Raw genomic sequence first — 26,556 nt, 5'->3', positions numbered from 1 at the left:
CTGGTCACATGAATATAATGTACAATGAAACTAGAAGTACACAATGCTACAAAATGTCTACAAAATATGCTATATATAAATTGCGTATTTTAGCCTTTGCATATGCCTGCAAGGTCGTCGAGGCTAGGTTAGGTGCTACGGCAAGTGCTGCGGGCTACGGTGGAGTCCATCTAAATGCAATTAGATAGACGCACGCTATCTAATTTAATTAGATAGACGCATGCTATCTAATTTACATTTGGCCTTTGCCTTAAGCCTCATTAGTAAGACGTGGTAGCAGACATGCAGTCATCATTAATCCGTGTGTGGAGTGTTAATAATCTAATCCACTAACATGGTATAATCTCACCTCTCATCTCCTCTTACTGGAAACACATAATCCTTAAACACACTGAATGCATCCGTGGTTCTCTAACCGTTCAGCCAGAGACCCCCAGATACCCCACCCCACCCCAAAATAATATTAAGTTACTCCACCACGGCACCCCCCCCCCCTACCCCCAACACACCTCTACCCTAACATAATCATATTTAAAGATACTGGGAGTGGGACCCCACCCCAAAATAATCATGTGAACTGGGGACCCCCTGAATTAATTATATTTGAAATAATCATTTGGACCGCCCTAGTGGACCCTGACAAGCAGTTTTAGGAGCTGAGCCATAACATTTATTTTGACTCCACAGATAAATAATGTGAAATAAGATATAACCAATGCTGAGGTGGTGTGAGCTTGTAGATCTGCGATTTAAAAAGAATTTTTTTTTGTTTGACCACCTGAGAGAGACGGGTGACAGCCGGAATGTAGAGAGCACCCGGTAGCAGTATGGGTTGGCGCCCCAGCCTGTGTCTTCTGTGAGGACAAAGCCCAAAAAGGGCCTTTAGGAGGGCCATTCAAGCCGCAAGCGGAGCCTACAAGCACCACCCTTGCCCAGGTAGAGCCTGCGGAACTATAGAGGGTATGCGTGTGACATCATCATCAAACCAGGAAGTTATGCAGGAATGCTTACTGAGTGCCAAAAAACTACTTTCTAGCCTTGACAGCCCATACATCCAAAGAGAAAAGTCCAATATGATTGCATTAAACAACGTTAAATTCATTTTGCCACTCGATTTGCCATTCACTTTATGCATTTGCATACCCTCATACCCTCTATTGCTATTGATCAAGAATCCACCACAACTGAACGAAGTGTGGACCTGGTGAGAGCAGAAGTCTGGTGCAAAGCACAGGTCCTGGATCTGGTGAGAGCAGGAGTGGACCTGGTGAGAGCAGGAGTGGACCTGGTGAGACGTACTGTAGGAGGAGCCCGGACAGGAGTCAACCCACAGAGCCTATATTCCTTCCATGCTCCAGATTGGTCTACCTCCCAGTCCCGGCAGAGTAGTTCCGGAGAGGCGGATTGTGTGGCCCTGGTCTCTCCCTAGTGTGTCTGATCGGGGGGTTGCTACTGGGACGTAAGTCGGGAGTTGATCACACCGGCTGGGTCACCTGAGTGAGGGGTATGAGACCCGAAACCCTGATGTGCAGCCATGCGATGCGGATGCATTTTCATTCTGATTATACTTTTTTGACACAAGGCTAAATTAATTTGAGATTTTCAAATGCTCAGTTAAAGCTTCTTCCTTAAATTGTAACTTTATAAATGTGCAGACACCCATATACTGTATACAGTATGTTTGTTTACTGTTGAGTGAGAAAACCATGTTGCACATTAAGCTATTATTTGTCATAAAGATTTGTGATAAGCTACTCACCATCAGCGTCGGTGAGTTGCTTATCACCCCGGAGTGACCTCAAGTTGTACCGGTACTTTTCGGTAGTCACCTTATCACCTAAAACTGGAGTATGAATAGGCCTTTAGACATGATGCAACACACACACACCACACACACACACACACACACACACACACACACACACACACACACACACACACACACACACACACACACACACTTGGAGATGACTTTATTCTGGAAAAACAGCAACAATAGAACTTCATCTTCCTCTTAAAACATTTTTTTTAAACAATTACTTCTTTAATTAATACTTATATCAGCTTGAACACACAAATAAATTATAGAAAAATAGAACAAAACAAACTAAAAAGTATGCATACATCTTTGCACTAGTAGTATTTATTCAACCAGGCATTTCACAGTGCTAGATAGGCGGGACCTCGAGCAAGGCAGGCGTTGAACCGGCAGCCATTGTTTATACCTAGGATGAGCGGGACCAGACACGGCTTCTGATTGGCTGAAAGGGGACTAGTGAGAGGTGAAAGTGGAGTAAGGAGCACTCCGATTGGCTGATAGGAGAGTAAGGGATCGCTGGGATTGGGTGAGAGGGGGTTATGGAGTGTTGCGACTGTGTTCGCTTGGAACAAGGGTTGGGACCCGTCCAGAACCGGTTCCTTTCTTCAGACCCGGTTCCTGGAGATTGAAAAACCAGAATCAGTTCCATGGTATTTGGAACCGTGGGGGGTGATTTACTGCTCGGTCCTACCGCTACATAACTCGGACAGCACCGAGTCGGCTGAAGGTAACTTCACAACGCTCAGCACGGCAAGCCTGATCTCGCTCGAGTCCGCCTCAGGCGGCGCGCCTCTTTCGCAGGGAGTTGAGAGTCAATTGATAGCGCCCCGCAAATACTAAAACAACGAGAATTGCAGATCTACAAGCTTGGCATAAAGTTAACTTCTATATTTGCTATTCTTGCCATTTTGGGAAAGAAATGTGTTTCTGGGTTCAGTATGGACTGGTTGCTGGGTGGACTTGTTGGGTTGAGTTCATATCCTCTTCGGAACCAGCACAGAACCTGTTGAGACCGGTTTCTGGGAGCACAGCAGGTTTGTGGGTGCACAGAACAGAACCGGTTCAGAGTGGCTGGTCCGAGGTCTGGCGTTGGTTCATTTCCATCACCAGCTGTCGAATGTCCTCTCTCTTCTTGCGTACCAGCTGCCGTGGAAACCAGTTGTTTAGGCACACCGGGAGGTCAAAGTGCACCACAGGGTTCTGAGGAGCCAATCAGAATGGAGGGTTCAATATGAAAAAAAAAACATATATATATATATATATATATATATCAGCCTAGCGCAGGCAGACAGACAGACAGACAGCAGTCTCACCTTCAGGAATGTCTCCACGTATTGCAGCAGGTAGAGACCGCAGTCGCTGCTGTTGTCCTGCAGGGGGAGCGTGCAGCTAGCGCTCTTCATGGTGGTACTGGAGAAGATACGCGTGCTCGGTCTGCGCTGTGTCCATTCTACATGCATGTACCTGCACACACACACACACACACACACACACACACACACACACACACACACACACACACACACATGCGCACGCACACACACGCACACAGTTAGAGCTTTGTCTGTGCTGTGTCACGCACATACTACACTTCAACTGGGATTTCAGATAATGGTCCACAGGTTGTGTAGAACTGTGCAGAAATGCAATAAGAAGAAGCAGAAGAAGAAAAAAAAAAAAACATACAACCATAGGCCCTTCTGGCTTGGCCCCTCAATAATAATAATAATACTTACTCGCGTAGCAGTCTGCAGACGTTCTCAATCTTCTCATGGCTCGACAATCGTTTAAGTGAATCCATGACCAGAATGCACGGTCTACACAACAACACACAATTACACAGCATGTAATACACACAATTACACAGCATGTAATACACACTACAATTACACAACACACAATTACACAGCATGTAATACACACTACAATTACACAATTACACAGCATGTAATACACACTACGATTACACAACATGTAGGCTTGGGCAATATACCGATATTACCGTTTACCGCAATATGTGTGTGTCTGTGTGATGAATTTACGAGTATTTCATTTTAAACAACTATAATTTGCCTAATAACTGTCCAATAACTGTCCAATAACTGTGTCCATGCATTGACTGGCACTGACGCTGAATTACGCCGACAGCAGCAATGCAGCATTGTCGGACCGCCTCCGCCCAGGAAAGCAAACAAAACATGGCGTCGGTGAGAGTAACAAGTCCTAGCAAGTTGGTTTGTAAAAAAACATCTGGAAATACTGCTGTTTGGCAGCATTTCGGGTTCCAGGCAAATGAAAAAGGCAGATAATCGATAATACCGATTATTATCGCGGTATTATTCACGGCATCAATACCGATATCAAAAAATCAATATCGCCCAAGCCTAACAGCATGTAATACACTATATGATTACACAACATACAATTACACAGCATGCAATACACACTACAATTACACAACATACAATTACACAGCATGTAATACACACTACAATTACACAGCATGTAATACACACTACAATTACACAGCATGTAATACACACTACAATTACACAACACACAATTACACAGCATGTGTGAATTCTGGTCTAGAGGGGCAGGTGATTTCTGGTCTAGAGGGGCAGGTGATTTCTGGTCTAGAGGGGCAGGTGATTTCTGGTCTAGAGGGGCAGGTGATTTCTGGTCTAGAGGGGCGGGCGATTTGTGGTCTAGAGGGGCAGGTGATTTGTGGTCTAGAGGGGCAGGTGATTTGTGGTCTAGAGGGGCGGGTGATTTCTGGTCTAGAGGGGCGGGTGATTTCTGGTCTAGAGGGGCATGTGATTTCTGGTCTAGAGGGCAGGTGATTTCTGGTCTAGAGGGGCAGGTGATTTCTGGTCTAGAGGGGCAGGTGATTTCTGGTCTAGAGGGGCAGGTGATTTCTGGTCTAGAGGGGCAGGTGATTTCTGGTCTAGAGGGCAGGTGATTTCTGGTCTAGTGGGCAGGTGATTTGTGGTCTAGAGGGGCGGGTGATTTGTGGTCTAGAGGGGCGGGTGATTTCTCGTCTAGAGGGGCAGGTGATTTGTGGTCTAGAGGGGCAGGTGATTTCTGGTCTAGAGGGCAGGTGATTTCTCGTCTAGAGGGGCGGGTGATTTGTGGTCTAGAGGGGCGGGTGATTTCTCGTCTAGAGGGGCAGGTGATTTGTGGTCTAGAGGGGCAGGTGATTTCTGGTCTAGAGGGCAGGTGATTTCTCGTCTAGAGGGGCGGGTGATTTGTGGTCTAGAGGGGCGGGTGCCGCCACAAAATAAATGCGGTGGATGCGATTGGTTCACCGACCTGAGCTCCTACCCGGTAGAAAACAGCGGAGAACACAGACGTCACCAAATTTGGAGCGACGCCCCTCTGTACCGTTATTGGTTTAGCGAAACACAAATACAAGTTATGGGGATCGGAATCTGTACGATAGTTCTTACCTCTTTAAAACTGTCTCTTTCTTCCACCCCAGCATGGTACACTCCTAGAAGAAAGGATACACATTGAACCATGTGTGGTCTTCCACCCTGAACCATCCTAAACCTAGCCTTCGGAAACCCAGGCGTTTTTAATTTCCATGGAGAAAAAAACCCAACTCTGGGACGAGTCCACTTCAATTCGGCATAGAGTAGTGCAAACGTCGATCACTCTCTGCTGATTTCTGATCGTCTGCACCTTTGTTAAATTGACACACACACACACACACACACACACACACACACACACACACACACACACACACACACACACACACACACACACACACACACACACACACACACACACACACACACACACACACACACACACACACACACACACACACACACACACACACACACACACCTCTCTCTCTGTCGCTCTAATTAATTAGTCTCATGTCGCCCTGCCGGGAGCTGCCTATGCCACAGAAAGCATAGGTGGACCCCAGGCTATCCTAGACTAAACTTAATACCGTCTTCTACCCTGAGCATCCTAGACTAAACTAAACACTGTCTTCTACCCTGAGCCATCCTAGACTAGCAAAGTGTGTTGGAATCAGGTGGTGTATAAGCCTACAATAATGTGTTATATTAGTATCAAAATAACATTGAATTAATTGATAATAATACTAATAATACTAATAATAATATACTTACAGGAGGTGGTCCTCGGGATCTCACAGGGGGTGGCCCTCGGGGTAGCATATCTGCAACACAAAAAAAAAAAACATAAAAACTCAAAACCAAACTCCCTTATATTTCAATCTTTCAATTGCTGTGCGTTTTGAATATCCGTTTCCAACGAGTGGATAAATGTTATCACTGCCAACCCCCATTGTAACATTGCTAAAAAAAAGAACAGTATAGTTAACCACACGCAGCGTACTGTACCTCTTGTGAGGCGAGGTCTCTTCACCGCCTGCTCTTCATGGAGCGTCGTCGACACGCCGGAGGAGTTGGTTTCCTCCAGCTGGTCTTTGACCAGCCCTGGAAAACACACCACGACCAGGTACCAGTGAGCCCTGCAGAACATCAGGAGAACATGCACGGTCATACCAGGAAGTCATGCAGGAACGCCTACTGAGTGGCAAAAAAAAAACATACATCCAAACAGAAAAGTCCTATCGGATTGCATTAAACTATGTTAAACTCACTTTGCCACTCAATTTATGCACGCGCATACCCAAGACATACACGTGATGTGAGAGTGCAAACACAGCCAAAACCTCAGTGATGTCACAAGCGTAACCTCAGTGATGTCTCGCCCCTGCTCCGCTCCCTCCACTGGCTCCCGGTCACTGCCCGCACAGAATACAAAACTCTGATGCTGGCATTCAAAGCAACCAAATGTATGGCTCCCCCGTATCTTGCAAGTATGATTGAACCCTACAAACCCTCCCGCGCACTCAGATCAGCCAACGCAGGGAAGCTGGAAGTACCCTCACTAAAAATGCTGGGACAACGCTCCACACGTCCCAAACTCTTCTCCCTTCTGGCTCCAAAACTGTGGAATGCACTTCCCATTGCAGTCAGAACTGCAGCATCACTCCCAATCTTCCGCCGTAGTCTGAAAACTCACCTTCTCAGACTCCATCATGGCCCATAGCACTTACCCTACCCCCTTAGATAGCATTTCTGTAGACTTAGATAGCATTTGATACAGACTTATAGCATGTTATGTAGACAGCACTATAATTTCATTGTATGTAGTCATAGCACGTCATAGTACATATGTATAGCATAGTATAGTAATATATGTATAGTTTCATTATATAGATATTCCACTGTTACGTTCTTAGCTTACGCATGTTTCATGATAAATGCTTTTTATGTGATTCTTTCTTTGTTCTTGCTTAATGTAAGTCGCTCTGGAATAAGAGTGTCTGCTAAATGCCTAAATTGTAAATTGTCACAACCCTAACCGCTGCTAATGTGAAAACTACAACCCTTACTTCTGACGTTCAGCCGCAACAGTTTGTACTGCGATGATATATTCATCAACATTTAAAGGACCACTTCACCACTTTTCAACCTATCTTCATATAATAGGTCCTCACTAATAATCATGATAAAATGGCACAATCTTGTCCTACTCAGTCTGTGTCTCATAGGAGGGCTGTGGGCAGTTCAGAAACCCATCCACCAGTGACATCATCTTTAGGCAGATTCTTTAAAGAAAATGTTTAGATTTTTATTATCGTGAGAACGATGGCTTCCATTTTCACATTGCACCTTTTCAGGACCTGCAGCCTGCAGTTTCTATTGGCTTGGATTCCCCATCGATGGTGTCATTGGTGGACAGGTTTCTGAACTGCCCACAGCCCTCAGACTCAGTAGGAAAAAAATGTGCCATTTTATCATGATTATTACTGAGGACCTATTATATGAAGAAAGTGGTTAAGTGGTCCTTTAACCGAAATGCACAGTCTAAAGTGGGATCGCATCCAGTGGTTCCCATTCAACCCTTTTAGCTTGGAGCACCTGAGATACCCCCATACGAATGGGCATGCACACATGCCCACACAATATAGTTATTGTACGACAAATACTATTTTTGACAATATAAAGACATGCCGCAAGTAGGGATGGCGGGTTGAAAGTCGATTAAAGCAAGTTGAGATAAAATGTTGGACTTCCTCTGGGCGACTGATTTCCTCGGCGGATCGACCGACCGGGATCAATTGATATATATCTATCTACTCCATCTACTTATCTACCTATATCTATCTATCTACCTACTCCATCTACTTATTTACCTATATCTATCTATCTACCTACTCCATCTACTTATCTACCTATATCTATCTATCTACCTACTCCATCTACCTATATCTATCTACCTACCTACTCCATCTACTTATCTACCTACTCCATCTACTTATCTACCTATATCTATCTACCTACCTACTCCATCTACTTATCTACCTACTCCATCTACTTATCTACCTATATCTATCTATCTGGCATAAAAAGAAGAACTGGATTTAGAATCCTCTCCCCTGTCAGCTTAACCCCAGAGAGTCAAACAACTTTGACGTTCATTCTTAACTATGTGTGTGCCCAAGACGTCCACCGACGTCCTGGGAATTACCGCTATGTGGTGCCCAGGACGTCTGTGGACGTCTTTGAAAAAAAGAAAAAACTGTTTTTGTGATTTTTATAAAAACAATATATAAAATGTCAAAAATAGAATTGGGCACCCTGGGTCACTATTTTGAAAATGTTGAAAGTGTTAATACCTTTTATGTATTTTAATAGTGGAAATAACCACAAGCTTATGGATGGTGACATCACATCCTGTGGAAGGCGACGTCACATCCTGTGGACTAGTGATTTGTTTGTGACTTACTCTTGATTGACAGGTACAAACAGGAAGTCTTTGTCGAATATGTCGACGTTTCGAGTCCAAGTCTTCACCCTCTGATGTCTGCCGACCTTGTCCCTGAACACACACACACACACACACACGACAAGAGTCTGTAGAACTATTTAAACCCAATAAGATAAGAGACCCTACGCCTGTGCTGTTTGTAATTTAGCTAAAAGAGACCCTACGAGTGTGCGTGTTTTCTTATTTATCTTCTTGAATCATCCCCTACCCGCCCCCCCACTCGCCCCTCTCTCCTTCTTTCTCTTTGTGTCTTAGATAAATAACACGATGGCAACTCTGCAAAAAACGAATTTCACCCACTTTTTTTTACTTGTAAAACTGTGATGTGACAATAAAGATGATTCCTATTGTAATTCTGAAGGGTTAAAACAGGGTTAAAACATTCCCAATTCTGAAGGGTTAAAACATTCCCGTCCAATGGGTTCTCTTACAGAGGTTGTGGTTCCTCCTCGGTGGTTCTTCTCTTCGTCAGCTGTCTGTAGAAGAAGCTGCTGAACACGTGACAACGTTCAGACAGGTTCCCTGAACACTCCAACAACAAGTACCTGGAGAGGAGAGGAGGGAGAGAGAGGTTTATCCATGTAGGCCTGACGTCGAAAGGAGCAAAGATTTGAGTAAAAATGTTCATTCTGTAATAATATATATTCAAAGACTTGAGGCACATTTTCACGATTTTTCAAAAATAGCAGACCTACAAGCTTGTACATCTGCTATTTTTCAACAGCTAAAGTATAACATAATGCTTAGTTAAAACACCAAAAGGGGTTCCCGTCCAGAATGGGTTTAATCATCCCATTTAGACCAGTGGACGATTCTACAAATTCCTTCTACATCCTGACAGTTTTCTGAAAAACCCATGTTTCTATGTCAGTCGTTCTCAAACATTTTCATGTCAAGGACCCCCAAGATTATATGTAATTGGCCACCGACCCCCATCTGAAAATATGTTGTTCCAGGGACCCCCCCCCCCCCCGGACCCCCCCCCCCCCCTCCCTCCCTCCCACCCTCCCAGAAGCAAAGATTTGAGTTCACGTTCACTGTGAATGAATACATATTGTAGATTTATATATGAGATTTACACCACATTTTCTCAATTCTTCTAAAATAGCAGATCTACAAGCTTGCTATGAGCTTGTAGATCTGCTATTTTTCAATAGATAAAGTATAACATACTTCTTATACAATCAGCAATATGTAATTAACATACTTGAGGTAGAAGTCCATTATGTGTGTTAATATAATATGTAAACATGTAAATAACTACATATTTTCAGATGGGGGTCGGCAGGCCAATGTCATATATATTTGGGGTTCCTTGACATGAATATGTTTGAGAACAACTGACATAGAAACATGGGTTTTTAATAAAAACTGTCAGAATTTAGAATACTTTTTTGTTTGTTTTCTACGTCAGGCCTAAATGTAATGAATGAATGAACATACTTCAGATAGAAGTCTATGATGACATCGTTAAGGAACTCTCCTTCATTCAGACAGGACAGATCCTCCAGTGTCACGGCGATGCGACCTTTACCCTGGGTCAACGGATACTGGATTAACCTGCGCGCGCACGCACACACCACACACACACACACACCTCATCAGAAGCTGTCGTATTGTCATATTTGTGTATATATAATATTTTGTAATGGTCTCCCCAACCCGGCAGCCTGACCAATCAGAACTCTTTTACCTGGTAGTGAGACAGTTTGCTGCCCTTCTTCTCAGTCTGGAACTCACCTATAGACAGACAGACAGACAGACAGAATACAGTGAAACAAGTGTGTGATAAAATAACCACAGCCATTAAGTTGTGAATGTCTCTTCCGCCCTCTAGTGTCTCAGCTCTGAACTTCATTCTGATGTGGAATGTACAATTCTATTATAGATGTGCCAACACTTGATTTAGTATTTATATATTTGATACACCTCTACACACCTCTACCTTGAAACCCATTGTAGTTTTGAAATCTAATTTAATATCATAAAGTATGTAAATACTGAATCAAGCAACTTAAGTAGATGATAAAATGACCCCAAACAAGTTTAAGACAGAACAGAAAAGTGAAGCTTTTGGTCATGCGTCACACTAGTGTTGTCTACTCGAGTTGGAAGCATTAAGACCCATTTTAACCCTCAATGGCTTCCTTTCTGAAAAATAACGTCATTGTAAAAAGATTCACACATTTAGATATTGCCATTTACAATGAGAGGCGGACGGGAGCTGGTGCCACTTGGACCCGAAAGTAACATAGGACTTAAATACCAAATGGGTAACATGTCCTTGTTCCGACCTCCCGTTAGTAAGTCCTATTACTAACACTATCCCAAACCCTAAACCCTAACCTCAGTCTATCACTGAAACTATCCCAAACCCTAAACCCTATAACCTCAGTCTTTACCGACCACATAGGTCAGACTAACGGGGGTGTCGGAGTTATGGGCAGTCCCCCAAATGGAGTTCTCAACAGCCCTGGAAATTAAGGCCCAACTGGGCCCTACTGGGCAGGGCCGAGGTCCCCGCTAGGTGCAGTTGAAATGTATTCTTGGGATGTGTTTGGGGATGTAATTTCTAGGTAGGGTTTGGGCTCAGGCAGAATTCGAGAACTCTAATGTACAAGATCTAAATGGCACGGAATGGTGCTTTCCTGGTTAAAAGTGAAATATACCTTTAACCCATTCTGTACAGGTCGGGAACCCCTTTTGGTGTTTTAAGCATTATTTTATACTTTAGCTATTGAAAAATAGCAGATCTTCAAGCTCATAGCGAGCTTTTAGGTCTGCTATTTTTGAAAAATCACGAAAATGTGGCACAAATCTTTGAATGTATATTCTTTCACAGCAAATCGACTCTTTGCTTCTGAGGGGTTCCTGGAATAACATATTTTCAGACGGGGGTCGGCGGTTAATTACATATAATTTTTGGGGTCCTTGACATGAAATGTTGAGCACCACTGATATAGAAACAAATTTTTGACATCAGGCCTAAATGGGTTAAGCTCTATTCCCGTCTCAAACATCTATAGCGCACACACACACACACACACACACACACACACACACTCACCCCGGTGTTGTCGTGCCCCAGAAGCGCCAGCATGAGGGGGTGTTCGTGCATCAGCGACAGGGCGTGGCTCACGCTGACAGACATGGAGCAGGAGGCCGCAGTACCACACATGTCCAGAAGGGAGCGCAGCAGAGCCAACTTCAGGCCCGCCAGCGGAGACGTCAGCTCCACCAGGATGAACGGACACGCCCCATCTGAGGACAGAGGACACGCCCCCGCTGATGTTTTAGACGGCGCACTGTTATAGGACACGCCGACTAAGAGGACACGCCCCCTCTGATGTTTTAGACGGCGCACTGTTATAGGACACGCCGACTAAGAGGACACGCCCCCTCTGATGTTTTAGACGGCGCACTGTTATAGGACACGCCCCCTCAGAGGACACGCCCCCTTTGAGGTTTTAGACGGCGCACTGTTATAGGACACGCCCCCTCTGAGGACAGAGGACACGCCCCCTCTGATGTTTTAGACGGCGCACTGTTATAGGACACGCCGACTAAGAGGACACGCCCCCTTTGAGATTTTAGACGGTGCACTGTTATAGGACACGCCCCCTCAGAGGACACGCCCCCTCTGAGGTTTTAGACTGCGCACTGATTATAGGACACGCCCCCTCAGAGGACACGCCCCCTCCAAGGTTTTAGACTGCGCACTGTTATAGGACACGCCCACTCAGAGGACACGCCCCCTCCAAGGTTTTAGACTGCGCACTGATTATAGGACACGCCCACTCAGAGGACACGCCCCCTCTGAGGTCAGTGTTTTTATTGGGCGCATTCTAGGGCATTCACTTCTAGTCATTTTTACTAGTTTACTAGTCGACTAGTTGTTTAACTACCTATTACCGTAATTTCCGGACTATAAGCCGCACCTGAATATAAGCCGCACCAGACAAATTTAGGGAAAATCCCATATACAAGCCGCACCGGACTATAAGCCGCAGCTACATTAGCTCAGAGCCTGAGATGGCTCTGCGTTAGCTGTAAAAATCCATAGATAAGCCGCACCGTTGTATAAGCCGCAGGGTTCAAATCATGGGTAAAAAGCTGCGGCTTATAGTCCGGAAATTACGGGTATTTAAAAACTGTGATTGGTGACAATAACTATAATCTACCTGATCATGAGGCCTACAAAATCGGGGAAAAAAAATAAAAATAACTTTTTTTTTTCAACTAGTCAACTAGTACCACTACCAACAAGGTCGACTAGTGGATTTACTAGTAAACTAGTCGACTAGTTGCTTAATGCCCTAGTGCATTCGGAAATGTGCACTCGCCAATTTGTTTGCATTGGCTCATGTTGCCTATATCCGAACGCAGCCTATATAGGGCACCGTTCATTTTCCCCATAGACGTTTAAAAAAGTATTTTATTTATTATTTAAAGACCTTTAAAGCCTCGGACAAAGCCATACTTTTCAGATGGTCGACATTTCTAGATAAAAAAAAAGAAAAAAAAATTAGTGGTCTCGTAAAATATTCTAATATTTTGAGATTTAGATTTTTATCATGAATGAATGCATTTGAATGAATTTATCTGAATGAGTTAATAGCACAGGCAGACTCTTCACATACTAGAGCATGTCTGAAATAAGTGGAATCGACATGTCAATATGAAATAAATGCTTAGCTGTAGCTAGGTGTAATGTTAGAGACCACAGAAGTGAACCTTTCAAGCCTGTTTATTCAACTTGCTGTTTTCTGCAAGACATTACTCCTAATAAGCCATATCTCCAAAACTGGTGGGTCAAACTGAACAACCAATGTCAATTTGAAGCTATGATTCCCTGCTTTCATATGACGTGAAAAAACGAACATTCAAAAGAATCCAATGGCAGTCCCTCAGTCAAATGTAGTCATTATATAATAACATACCGGCGGCCGTGACTGGCTGCAACACTGACAGCTCCGTCTGCAAGAGCTTGGCATGGCCGTCCGTCACCCAGAGGAAGAGGAGGGAGGGGGCGTGGCTGCCCGCGGCCACACCCTCCGCCCACACGCCATAACCGCGGAGCTGGGAGGTTACCACGGCAACCGATAAGCTTTCGGCTTCCACAACGCTGTCGATATGCAGACCTGAGAGACACAGACAGACAGGCGGACAAACAGACACCATTTTTTTCAATAGCTAAAGCATTACATAATGCAACACCAAAAGGGGTTCCCGCCAGAATGGGTTAATACATGTGAGTGAGTGAGTGAGTGAGTGAGTGAGTGAGTGAGTGAGTGAGTGAGTGAGTGAGTGAGTGAGTGAGTGAGTGAGTGAGTGAGTGTCAGAGTCAGAGTCAGAGTCAGACAGACAGACAGACAGGATGCAGTTGTTACCTTTCAGAGGCAGGAAGATGCAAGAATCCGTGATCTAAATGGACAGACAGAAAGACAGACATGTGCCAATCATTACATATAATCGTCTAATTGTGTTTGAGACATTCAAAGCACTTTAGTTGTTCTCGTTTTGGTTATTTATTCAGAGGTTTTGCCAATTATGAACCTAATTTGCAGTTCAACCGTTTTACATAATGATAATGTGTGCACGATGTAAATGTAAAGTGTGTGTGTGTGTGTGTGTGTGTGTGTGTGTGTGTGTGTGTTAGGGCATTCGATTTATCGATTTCATTAACACATGTCGATTCAGATTAGGAGAAGTCGAAAGTTAAAAAAAAGTTTTCCCCATATCATATTTTTTGCTCTATGTGTGTACAGAATTCAAACTGTAGCTTTGATTATTGTCACGGACAGAAGTCATTCTTTCCCTTTGCATATGCACCGGAGTGCACTCGCCTATTAGTTTGCATTGCATTCAGAACGCGCCCTTAATTAAAAACCAAATGCAGCTGTGTATGTGGCTCTGTGGAGGAGGAGGAGGAGGAGGAGAATAATAATGTTATATTTCTTATTGTGTTCTCGGGCCGCTGTGCTGCGCTGCTGCTGCGCTGTGTGCCAATGCCACTACTTTACCTGGATAACATCTTTTCATTTTGACATGAAATAATAATCCTGTACCGGCACCGCGTGTAGCGTTTGGTTTCATTAATGCGATCGTGACAAAATAGCCTACAGCTGCTGCTGCTGCCCGCAGAGCATATATGATGAACGCCGAAGACACCAAAGATTGGACAGTGCTACGCAACATGGAAGTAACACTGGCTCGAAGCCGTTTATAAATCAGTCAGTGAACGGACGAGTGAACTTTACGACGTTTGGTCCCCGTCGTCCGTCCGCCCCCCCACCCACAATCACAATCAGAAGCGTTTTCAAAGAGACGAGTAGGATATAAAGGCAGCCTGGAAGGCAAGTATTTGCATTCCAATGGATGATTGAGCATCGCCTCAAATCGACTCAACTTCGACTTTGCTGTCTGACAAGTCGACTTGGAAAAATCTCAAGTCGTTAATGCCCTAGTGTGTGTGTGTGTGTGTGCGTGTGCGTGAGACGTCCATCTTTCCACAGATGACAGATCAGGTCTCACCAGCAGGTTGCCATGGGCCTGGGCACTGAGCTGACCCAGGAGCAGCCTGGAGAACTGAAGCTCCATCGTTGAGGAGGAGGAGGAGGAGGCTCCAACGCTGGACGGAGGAGGAGGAGAAACATCATCCAGGACAATCCTAGAAGCTTCTGGAGATGTGGCCACTGTCCGAGAACCTTCTGAAGTTGTCTCCACTGTCCTAGACGTTTCTGGACATGTCCTCACAGCTGGAGATGTCTCCACTGTCCAAGGACGTTCTGAAGTTGTCTCCACTCTCCTAGAAGCCTCCGAACATGTCCTCACTGCCGGAGATGTCTCCACTGTCCAAGCACCTTCTGAAGAGGTCTCCTCTCTCCTAGAAGCCTCCGAACACGTCCTCACTGCTCTAGAATCTTCTGAACACGTCCTCGCTGTCCTAGAAGCTTCTGAACATGTCTCTGCTGCACCTAGAATGGAACCCCATGGAATACTTTATCGCCAACATTGTATAATTGATTCTACTTGAAAGCATATGCATCACCATCACCACCATGGGTAAGACTGCTGGGGGGGGAACATTGTGGTTCTACTGTGTTGTACCTGCACTGTCCTGGACCCTTCTAGAACCTTCTGGAGCGTCCAACGTCTTCACACCACATGCTATGTCCTCCATGTCCTCTTCCTCACTGGACAGGACAACTGACATACACAGACAGGTCAGTGAGTAAACCGTGAACATAGCGTCCACATTATAGAAAACAATAGCATCAGCCTCAGCACATTAGCCACACCATGTTGTGAGCTTGTAGAGCTGTAGTTGTAGCTTGTAATCCAAGTGTTTTTGTGCAAAACTAATGCTTGGAATGGATTCAGAATCATGAAAAACCCCTAGTTTGACTGTTGACATGCATGCCACATGCTACATAAGCATTACATTTTGAAAATGTTGCCTTATAGGTTGTTAATGGTATGGTCACATATATCGCCCTATAAAAAAGAGATCAATATCAACAGCCGGTCAGCAAGTGCATTCCTGAATGCATGTAAACAATATTTTAGGCAAAAAGAAAAAAAAAAAACTATATACCAAATTTCTCACTTTAATGAATTAGATATGCACGCACACACAGACGTGACTAGGGGTGGGCAAAACAAATCGATTCACTCAGATATCGCGATCTTTTCATTCCACAATTTTTAAATCAAATGGTGAAGTTTAAATCGTGATTTATTTTATTTACAGTCAGGTAAGTCCATTGGGAAATAACTTGTTTAATCCATTCTGCGCGGGAACCCCTTCTGGTGTTTTAAGCATTATGTTATGCTTTAGATCTACAAGTTCATAGCGTGGCACCGAGAGCTTGTAGATCTGCTATTTTTGAAAAACCGTGAAAATGTGGTGCAAATCTTTGAATATATTACTTCAGAGCGAAGGTGTTTAACCTAAATCTTTGCTTCTGAGGAGGTCCCTGAAACAAGATATTTTCAGATGGGGGTTGGCAGCCAAATACCGATAATTCTGGGGGTCCTTGACATGAAAAAGGTTGAGCACCACTGACAGAAACATAGGTTTTTCAGAAAACTGTCAGCCTTTTTTTTTTTTAATCGACCTCAGTCCAAAATAGGTTAAGTCACCTTGGCAGTAAATGGAGTAGAAACTTACTGGGTTCAGTGGGTTTAGGTGGAGCAGCAGAGGGTCTCCCTAATCTTGTGAACGCGGAGGATCTGGTGTCGTCTCCCAGAGTCCTCCTGGCGGCGAGGGACAGGCGTCCTCCGATCGTCTTCCTGGGAGCCAGGGAGGTGGAGAGGACAGGATGAGGGGCGGTGCGGAGGGCAGGAGGAGGAGAGGAGGAGGGAGAGGAGGAGGAGGAGGGGGAGGACGACCAGCGGAATGGGTCTCTGGTCACTCCCTGCTGGGACTGTCCTCTGGTGTCTCTCTGTTGGAAGAAACAACACATGATGGACACGGACACGTCGACACTGTTCATATAAATAACAAGCCAATTATTACATATACAGAAATATATGTACTAGGATGTAATGCATAGTGAAAGTATACTGGGTTGTGTTGATGTGTGCTAGGTTGAAATGGATACTGGGTTGTGTAGGTGTGTGCTAGGTTGAAATGGATACTGGGTTGTGTAGGTGTGTGCTAGGTTGAAATGGATACTGGGTTGTGTAGGTGTGTGCTAGGTTGAAATGGATACTGGGTTGTACCGGTCTATCAGATGACGTCCTTCCTGGTTTGTCCCGTTCACTCGAGTCCACCGACACTACAGAGTCTTAATCGCACGCACGCACGCACACACACACACACACACACACACACACACACACACACACACACACACACACACTTCAGAGTCTTGTTCAAGGACACCTCTTCTCTACACACCAACTGGTTAACCCATTCTGACCTGAGATCAGATTCTAAAAATGTCAGTCGTTCTTCGATTTAAAAAAAAATAGCAGACCTACAAGCTCGTATCGCGCCACCGAGTGTCGCGATACGAGCTTGTAGGTCTGCTATTTTTGAAAAAAATCGAAGATATGAGCTTGTAGATCTTCTATTTTTCAATAGCTAAAGCATAACATGATGCCAACACCAAAATGGGTGCCCGGTCAGAATGGGTTAAACTCTAAGTATAAAGTTATGTTCAATCTGTCCTATCATGGAAACTGATATTAAGTTTTCCTCCTGACATAAACTGTATGGAAAGATTTGCATATTTACGTACCATAAATTAATATGACATAAGATTCTAATTCAGGGGTGCCGTGGATAAAAAAGGTATCTACAGGGGTGTAAGAATACAAAGTTATTTACAGGGGTGATCAGAGCAAAAAATTAAGAATTGGCCGAAATTTGCCGAAATTTCTCCTTTCATCGTCGATGGAAAATATGAGACGTGTGGGGACAACAAGACGACGTGAATTTTCCCTTCATTGTCAATGGCATTTAATGTTTGTGTGACAAAAGCTGTAGCGTCCCTCAAAAATCACACCCGTGTGAAGTGAGGGCCACTCTTATCATCGTACATCAGGCCATAACATGTCGATTCGCTCAGACACACATGACGTAAATTCTCCTTTCATTGTCAATGGCATTTAAAGGTATATTCAGTGATTTCACTCAAAAAACCTTAGGTTTCGTTTTTGGTTGTGGGACCCAGCCTTTCGTCCAATCAGGATAGAGAGTCAAAAACGAAACCTAAGGTTTTTTGACCCCCAGGGGTTAACTGGGGACAGGGAGGAACTCCTTATATGTCCAGCACACTCTATAGTAGGGAGGATTATCACAACAAAACAAAAAAATAAGTGATATTTGAATTAAGTGAAATCACTGAATATACCTTTAATGTTTGTGTTGGCACAAAAAGCCGATTTGCTCAGACACATGATGTCAATTCTCCTTTCATTGTCAAATGGCAAAATGTGAGATGAGTTATGACAAAAAGCTGTATATAGGAGGGGCTAGCTCCCCTTAAAGACCCTTGGCCTATACCTTTCAAGTTTAAAATTCAACCAACCTTTTCTCCGCTGGCTGTCGTCTTCAATTAGACGGTCAGATGCCCTCCTTGGGCGCCACCTGTTGGACAGAACAAACAACAGCAGTGTCACTCAGTGTGCACATGATTGTCATTCATCAGACACTCTTTATCCAGAGTGGCTTACAGTAAGCAAGATAAACACTAGCTCTGGTCCATAGCCAATGCTTCTATGATTCTGCCCTGCATTGGCTATGCTACTTTCGCTTTTAACTCTCACATGGAACTCAGACCAGCCTCTCCTCTTTAGCGTATTTAAAAAGAACGTTTTTACTACTCACAAAAACAAAGGCAGGTAGTGCCATTAGAAAGCCTACTTTCCTTAGTGGACGCACTCTGAGCCCCCCACCACACGTATAAACTGTATTTTTTGGCCAGAAAGGGATTTCTTTTCACCAATTTACAATTTAGGCATTTAGCAGACGCTCTTAATCCAGAGCGACTTACATGTAAGCAAGAACAAAAGCATGGGAATACATCACATAAAAGCATTTATCAATATCATGAAACATGCGTAAGCTAAGAAAGTAACAGTGGAATATCTATATAATGAAACTATACATACACTATACATATAAACTATACATATTTACTACTATGCTATACATATGTACTATGGCGTGCTATGACTATATACAATATAATTATAGTGCTGTCTACATAACATGCTATAAGTCTGTGTCAAATGCTATCTAAGCCAACAGAAATGCTATCTAAGGGGTTAGGGTAAGTGCTATGGGCCATGATGGAGTCTGAAAAGGTGGGTTTTCAGGCTACGGCGGAGAGGAAAAGTATTCTCTATGAGGCAATTCTCTGGGCAATATCGGTAGAGGGTGCATTGGAGTAACTAAAGGTATTTTAGTATTTTGTGGTGGGGGGCTCAGAGTGCGTCCACTAAGGAAAGTAGGCTTTCTAATGACACACAACCCGTCTTTGTTTTGGTGAGTAGCAAAAACATTATTTTTATTTACGCTAAAGGAGGAGAGGCTGGTCTGAGTTCCATGTCAGTTAAAAGCAAAAGTAGCATAGCCAATGCAGGGCAGAATCATAGAAGCATTGGCTATGGACCAGAGCTAGATAAACACATACCGGTACATAGAATGCAGAGAGGCAGTGTAGCGCCTCAGTCTTAGTAAGCTCTATAGATGACATAGAATGCAGATAAGACAGTGTCAGTAATGTCAGTAAACTATAAGATCACATAAGATAATGCCTCAGTCCTTGTTGGGAAAGTTCACTTTCTACATGAACTAGTTCAAAGTTCAGTTCACAAATGCACTGTGAGCAACAGGGGATAGTTCTGTCCCTTCCCCCATGGTTCAGTGAGTGAACTCGCCAACGCACTGCCTGGACCAGGGCTATTCGGAGAGATGACGAGCCTCGCGGTTCAGACGCGCCACCGACATGATGCCGTCACATGATATAATGGACATGCGTAATTATACGTATCCAATTTTGAATCCGTAACCAACCAGCGTTTACATTACCATCGAGGGGACAATCCTCAGAGCCTGAGCGGTCGTCCATGCTCTGCGTTGTTGACTTGTGATGTGATTTGTTAGATGCGACAAAAGACAGGGGTGACAGCTTGCTGTTGCCAGATTGGGTGTTTTCCCGCTACATATTAAGGCCTGTTTACGGTGTGTTTAACCAATTTTGTACTGACAAAAAAAAGGCTTCTAAATCCTAATAGTTCTCTGAAAAACCCATGTTGCTATGTCAGTTGTGCTCAACCTTTTTCATGTCAAGGACACCCAGAATTATCTCAATTGGGCCACGGACCCACATCTCAAAATATGTTGTTCCAGGGACCCCCCAGAAGCAAATATTCTAGTTAAAAATGTTCACTCTGAAATATTTGGCGCGCTATGAGCTTGTAGATCTGCTATTTTTCAATAGCTAAAGTATAACATAATGCTTAAAACACCAAATGGGGTTCCCACCTAAAATGGCTTAAGCTGGGGTTTTCGCCTGGAAGGCTCTATAGAAAACTGGCCAGTTTTCTGGCTAGTTATATTTCTGGCTATATAAAACCAGTTTTAACCATACTGGCCAGTTATACTGGCCAGTATTTCTGGCTATATAAAACCAGTTTTAACCATACTGGCCAGTTATAACTGGCCAGTATGCCAGTTATATAAAACTGGCATACTCTTGAACTAAGTTATACTGTGAGATAGAGTGCCGCATTGCGATTCAATTAGCCTCGGTACCAGGCTTTCATTTTTGTTGGTGCAAAAATTGAAAGCCTGGAGGAACGCATTGGCCGCTCTGGTCTAAAAGTGGGAGTCAACCCTTCCGGGTGGGCGTCGCTCCAAATGATGTGACGTAGCGCTGCACTAGGGGGGAGAGGAGGGGCCGGGGGTGACGGACAGATCGATGAGATCCAATCAGGGCGTGCGCAAATCTGAGCCGCGACCCGCCCCTCTAGACCAGAAACCTAACACGTTAGCTCAGGCTACGATTCAATTAATTCCACAGTCAAACTGTTAATATAAATGTATGAGTAGTAAACAAAACAGACCCGTTGGAAGCAGCTTGCTGTGTTCGCGCCGTGCCCGCCGGTTGGCCGCTCTGCCCATGCCCGTCCGACGCGCGATTGGACGAAGGCGTTTCGCGGGCGGTCACGCTGCATCTCTGATTGGCCACCGACGTGACGGGACCCGCTCTCGTTGGTTCGACGATTCTCAGAAGCTTTCGGACGACGCTTCTCAGGTTCTGCTTAACCGCTGGCCTGCAACGTGATACATTATATAGAGTCTGGAACTACACCTCCTGAATGCTATATAGAGTCTGGAACTACACCTCCTGAATGCTATATAGAGTCTGGACCTACACCTCCTGAATGCTATATAGTCTGGAACTACACCTCCTGGATATTATATAGAGTTCAGGACAGACAGACAGAGACAAGCCTCGTTTGTTTTCAAAAGAAGAAAAAAAACCCTGGGCGAACAAGCCAGGAAAAGTGGCATAGGAGTGGGAGTGAACCTCGTATTTCACTATCCAATAACAGTGCAGAGGGGTTGGGGTTGGGGGGGGGGGGGCGCACAGATCGGTGAACCAATAGAATCCACCGGCTGTTCTCACCGGCAAAGCGGTTGTCGTGGTTACGTACCTCTGCATGGCGTCCCTGAAGGTCCCTTCCTTCCCAGTCGCGTTAGGCCGGCCCCTGGCTCCATTAGCCACGCCCCAACCATTCTGTTTAGAACAAACAAACACTCAATTAATTATAATTATGAATTGATAATTATCTTCTGTGCTACATTAACTTTAACATTTAACCCATTCTGACCTGAGATCAGAATCTAAAAATGTCTTCTACATCCTGACAGTTTTCTGAAAAAGCTATGTTTCTATGTCAGTCGTTCTTCGATTTTTCAAAAATAGCAGACCTACAAGTACAAGCTGGTAGTGCGCCACTCGGTGGCGCGCTATGAGCTATGAGCTAATAGCTAAAGCATATCATAATGCTAACACCAAAAGAGGTTCCCACCCAAAATAGGTTAATTAACTTTTTCATTTTCATTTAATATAATCCTCACAAAATGCTCATTATGTAAGGGATAATGTATGACTGAGTGGTCATTGTTTATAGTTAAATCACTGACAGGCTGATTAACCACCGACGCGACAGCGGGGGTGGGTAATCGTTCGTATATTTCTCGCTCAAATGTTTTCGAAAACATTTTTGAGCACAATGTTTTGCTGTAAATGACACTGTGTGCGCGTTTACATACATGGCTGTCATGTTGGAAACAGCAGTAAATCAGCGGAGCAGAGCAGTTTGCTCTGAGGGTTTGATTAGGCATCGGTCTGTTATAGAGCGGATCTAGGTGATTTTAAGATGGTTACCGTGGCAACAGATGTGGAGTCCTGGAGGCGGGACAGAGGAGACTGCATCACAACGATGTCCGTCTCTGGCTCCGCCCCCTGCCGCTTCTTCTTTGGGATTTTAAACGCCATCGTCTGTAGGATGAAGACATTAGACTTTAATGACATTGTCTCTACGAATAATAGTTTAATATTTACGATAATGTAATTGTTATTAAATGGCTTGGTTGGATACTTGATTGTGATAGGTATATCTCTGTATCATCCAACTATAAATTAGGGATGCACCGAAAGGGAAAAGAAACGAATACCGAATATCCGAATATGACTAATATTATATATTTTTTTCCCCTACCATTGCTGTCATGGCCGTATCTTAAAGCTGCCTGATTTATGGCAAAATAAATGGTTATAGGCAAAACTTAACTTAAATAATAATCACTATTATGGGTCCATAAAACCTTTATTCGGCTCCTTTGAATGCATTAATTGCATACACTATTCGGTAATATATCTTCTGCCTATTCGGGCCGAAACCGAATAGGCCGAAAATGCATCACTACTGCGGCCGAATATTCGGTGCATCACTATTCACTACTATAAATGTGCCAATTCTCTGTCTCTGTCTGTGTCTGTCTGTCTGTCTGTCTGTCTGTCTGTCTGTCTGTCTGTCTGTCTGTCTGTCTGTCTGTCTGTCTGTCTGTCTGTCTGTGTGTCTGTGTGTGTGTGTGTGTGTGTGTGTGTGTGTGTGTGTGTGTGTGTGTGTGTGTGTGTGTGCGTGCGCACGGTTGTGATGCATGTAACTCGAGGACCGTTTGACACACCGACTTCAAATTCAACACACCACCACAGGGAGTGCAGTGCCCAGCCTCACCACAGGGAGTGCAGTGCCCAGCCTCACCACAGGGAGTGCAGTGCCCACTGCTGCCCAGCCTCGAGTCTGAGGAACACACCGTTGTACTGAAACACCACAAAAGGCTTTGGTCAGGCTCTGCCAGTGGACCCTAATGAGCCAAAGTCACCTCACCTGCGCAATTTCCAACCATCTGCCTCAGCCAATTGATTGCCATGGCAAACCCACACCTGCCAATTGATTACTCTAACCAGTCCACTTGTATTCAGACACAGGCAGATATACAGAGATTTCCATATAAAGTATGGGCACAAAAGGGACACAGACGGTGCTATGACAACGGGGATTATTAGGTTCCCAAGTAGGCCGATGGCCAGCGGGCACCGTCAGGTCTAGTTTCTGGGTAATGACCGCTCAGCTCTATAACAGAGAGACCGCTGTCTAACCAAAGACTCACAGAGCTCCTGTTCATATCAATCTGTCTAACCAAAGACTCACAGAGCTCCTGTTCATATCAATCTGTCTAACCAAAGACTCACAGAGCTCCTGTTCATATCAATCTGTCTAACCAAAGACTCACAGAGCTCCTGTTCATATCAATCTGTCTAACCAAAGACTCACAGAGCTCCTGTTCATATCAAGCTGTCTAACCAAAGACTCACAGAGCTCCTGTTCATATCAATCTGTCTAACCGAAGACTCACAGAGCTCCTGTTCATATCAAGCTGTCTAACCAAAGACGCACAGAGCTCCTGTTCATATCAATCTGTCTAACCAAAGACTCACAGAGCTCCTGTTCATATCAATCTGTCTAACCAAAGACTCACAGAGCTCCTGTTCATATCAAGCTGTCTAACCAAAGACTCACAGAGCTCCTGTTCATATCAAGCTGTCTAACCAAAGACTCACAGAGCTCCTGTTCATATCAAGCTGTCTAACCAAAGACTCACAGAGCTCCTGTTCGTATCAATCTGTCTAACCAAAGACTCACAGAGCTCCTGTTCATATCAATCTGTCTAATCAAAGACTCAGAGCACCTGTTCATAATCAATTTGTGTAATCAGGGAGACGTCTATAAACACAACACATCTGTCTAAACACCTGAACGTGGCCAGACTCAAGAGCACTCTTAGCCGGGGAGCCACAGGCCCAAAAGCTTAAGGAATCTAGATGAATGACCAATTTAATAGAGAAAAATACAAATATAAAAAAAGTGTGTCATGACATCACAGGTCTGTCTTCTGGTCTATGGAATGTCAAATAACAGCAGTGTCACTGTCACCTATAATGTATCCACTGAATTTAATATTTGTGTATAAGTGTAGCAAACCCAAATATTTCAATAACAAGTGTAGTCATATTCATAGCTATAGGTATTTGGCATACACATTGAGGTATCACACAGACACAGCTGAGCACCAGAAAGTAAAAAAAGCTCTATATTGTGTTAAATAGCTCTATCTCTCTCTCTCTCTCTCTCACACACACACACACACACACACACACACACACACACACGTACACACACACGTAACAAACACAAACAGACCTGCACGTCGTGTGTAGCAGGCAGCTAACAGACAGTTAGCCTGTTAGCTGCAGACTGGAGGCTCATCCACTGGTTTACGGTTCCGCTGACAGTCTGAGCGATATGTTTAATGAATCATATGATGAATTAATTCATTATTCGGTGCTCCTCAACAGCACACACACACAGATAAACACACCAACACTTCCGTACGTAACGCCCGGGAATATGAAACGTAAACCGTGACGTCAGCACGTTCGTTCTCAGTCACAAAACTATCTGTATGTGAAAATGTCATATAATATCAAATACATAAATACAAATTTACAGCTTAGAGTATTTATACTCTAATACGGTTTACAGATTTTATTTACAATTTTATTTTGAAGAGAAAAACAAATTATACGTTACTACACGGACCCCCTCACCCCCCCCCCCCCCCCCCTTTGTATAGACCGATTCCGTACCGGTTTCATGGTCGCAGCCTACGTATTTCCTGTAGGCGGACTCGACGTAGCTGCGGGGGTAAAACCCTCACCAGACGCACCTCTTCCACTACAGTGAACGGCAGAGTGACTGATGTTAGTTTGCCTCAAACTTTACTCCTTTACCTGCTTTTTTACTAACACTAACATTACAAAGATGCCCAGAACATCGAGATGAACCTGTGTAGTTTATGGCTGCTCCAACAGTAGTGGCAACATAACAAATAAAATAAAACGGAATGTCTAATATCCACCGCGATGGCTGAGACCAGAGCCATTGAGCAATGGTTGAGACAAAGCAGTGAAAGATACATAACGCCAGTCTTACCCAATACCAAATATTTCTGTTTTATTAACACAAGGCTGCTGTACTTTATACCTCATACTTTAAATGCTTAGTATGAGGTATAAAATACAGCAGCCTTGTGTTCATAAAACAGAAAGATTGGGTAAGACTGAAATTATGTATCTTGCAGGATTCTTCACTGCTTTGTCTCAACCATTACTCAATGGCTCTGGTCTCAGCCATCGCGGTGGATATTAGACATTCCGTTTTATTTTATTTGTTATGTTGCCACTACTGTTGGAGCAGCCATAAACTACACAGGTTCATCTCGATGTTCTGGGCATCTTTGTAATGTTAGTGTTAGTAAAAAAGCAGGTAAAGGAGTAAAGTTTGAGGCAAACTAACATCAGTCACTCTGCCGTTCACTGTAGTGGAAGAGGTGCGTCTGGTGAGGGTTTTACCCCCGCAGCTACGTCGAGTCCGCCTACAGGAAATACGTAGGCTGCGACCATGAAACCGGTACGGAATCGGTCTATACCATTTAAATTGTTTTGAGGAAAAATGCTGCTATTTCCCAAAATGACTTAAAAAGTCAAACGATGCAACAATGTGACATAGGCACATAGCTCGATCCTCGATCTGTTTAGTGTAATACACAAATGTTAAATGTACCCCCTCCAACTCCATAGTTTATATACTTTCCCCATTTTCAACTGTCTTATTATATTTCGACACTTACTTTGGCAATGCAAACGCATGTTTTCTCACGCCAATAATGCCAGTCGATCCTTTGAAATGAAAGTATTCCTCTT

At 44.1% G+C, this 26,556-nt stretch overlaps 1 protein-coding gene across 1 annotated transcript; it reads right to left on the bottom strand.

Annotated features, from left to right (window-relative positions):
- Positions 1–2,031: 2,031 nt before the first annotated feature.
- LOC310854067 (sentrin-specific protease 7-like) lies at positions 2,032–25,001 on the bottom strand. Its single transcript, XM_083758550.1, has 23 exons — positions 24,995–25,001; positions 23,468–23,553; positions 22,615–22,728; positions 21,878–21,960; positions 21,284–21,493; positions 18,742–18,800; positions 17,429–17,493; positions 16,875–17,148; positions 15,812–15,910; positions 15,236–15,678; positions 14,092–14,125; positions 13,642–13,842; positions 11,769–11,962; positions 10,395–10,441; positions 10,145–10,261; positions 9,133–9,246; positions 8,660–8,752; positions 6,202–6,332; positions 5,968–6,017; positions 5,269–5,312; positions 3,556–3,636; positions 3,133–3,283; positions 2,032–3,019 (listed from the first exon to the last, which is right to left on the bottom strand). The coding sequence occupies exons 3-23, from the start codon at positions 22,723–22,725 to the stop codon at positions 2,882–2,884; spliced, it is 2,739 nt and encodes a 912-aa protein (XP_083614676.1). The 5' UTR covers positions 22,726–22,728; positions 23,468–23,553; positions 24,995–25,001; the 3' UTR covers positions 2,032–2,881.
- Between the last annotated feature and the right edge of the window lie 1,555 nt (positions 25,002–26,556).

Source organism: Protomyctophum parallelum (assembly GCF_964188405.1).
Source record: "Protomyctophum parallelum genome assembly, chromosome: 23".
In the NCBI taxonomy this organism is placed as follows: Eukaryota; Metazoa; Chordata; class Actinopteri; order Myctophiformes; family Myctophidae; genus Protomyctophum; species Protomyctophum parallelum.
This window is presented reverse-complemented; position numbering and strand designations above follow the sequence as displayed.

Excerpts from the sequence above, each read along its gene's own strand:
- LOC310854067 (XM_083758550.1), bottom strand. The coding sequence starts at position 22,725 with ATGGCGTTTAAAATCCCAAAGAAGAAGCGGCAGGGGGCGGAGCCAGAG. Across the intron at positions 21,961-22,614 it reads ACTCCACATCTGTTGCCACG|AATGGTTGGGGCGTGGCTAA; the intron begins GTAACCATCTTA and ends TGTTCTAAACAG. Across the intron at positions 15,679-15,811 it reads AAGGGTCCAGGACAGTGCAG|GTGCAGCAGAGACATGTTCA; the intron begins GTACAACACAGT and ends GTTCCATTCTAG.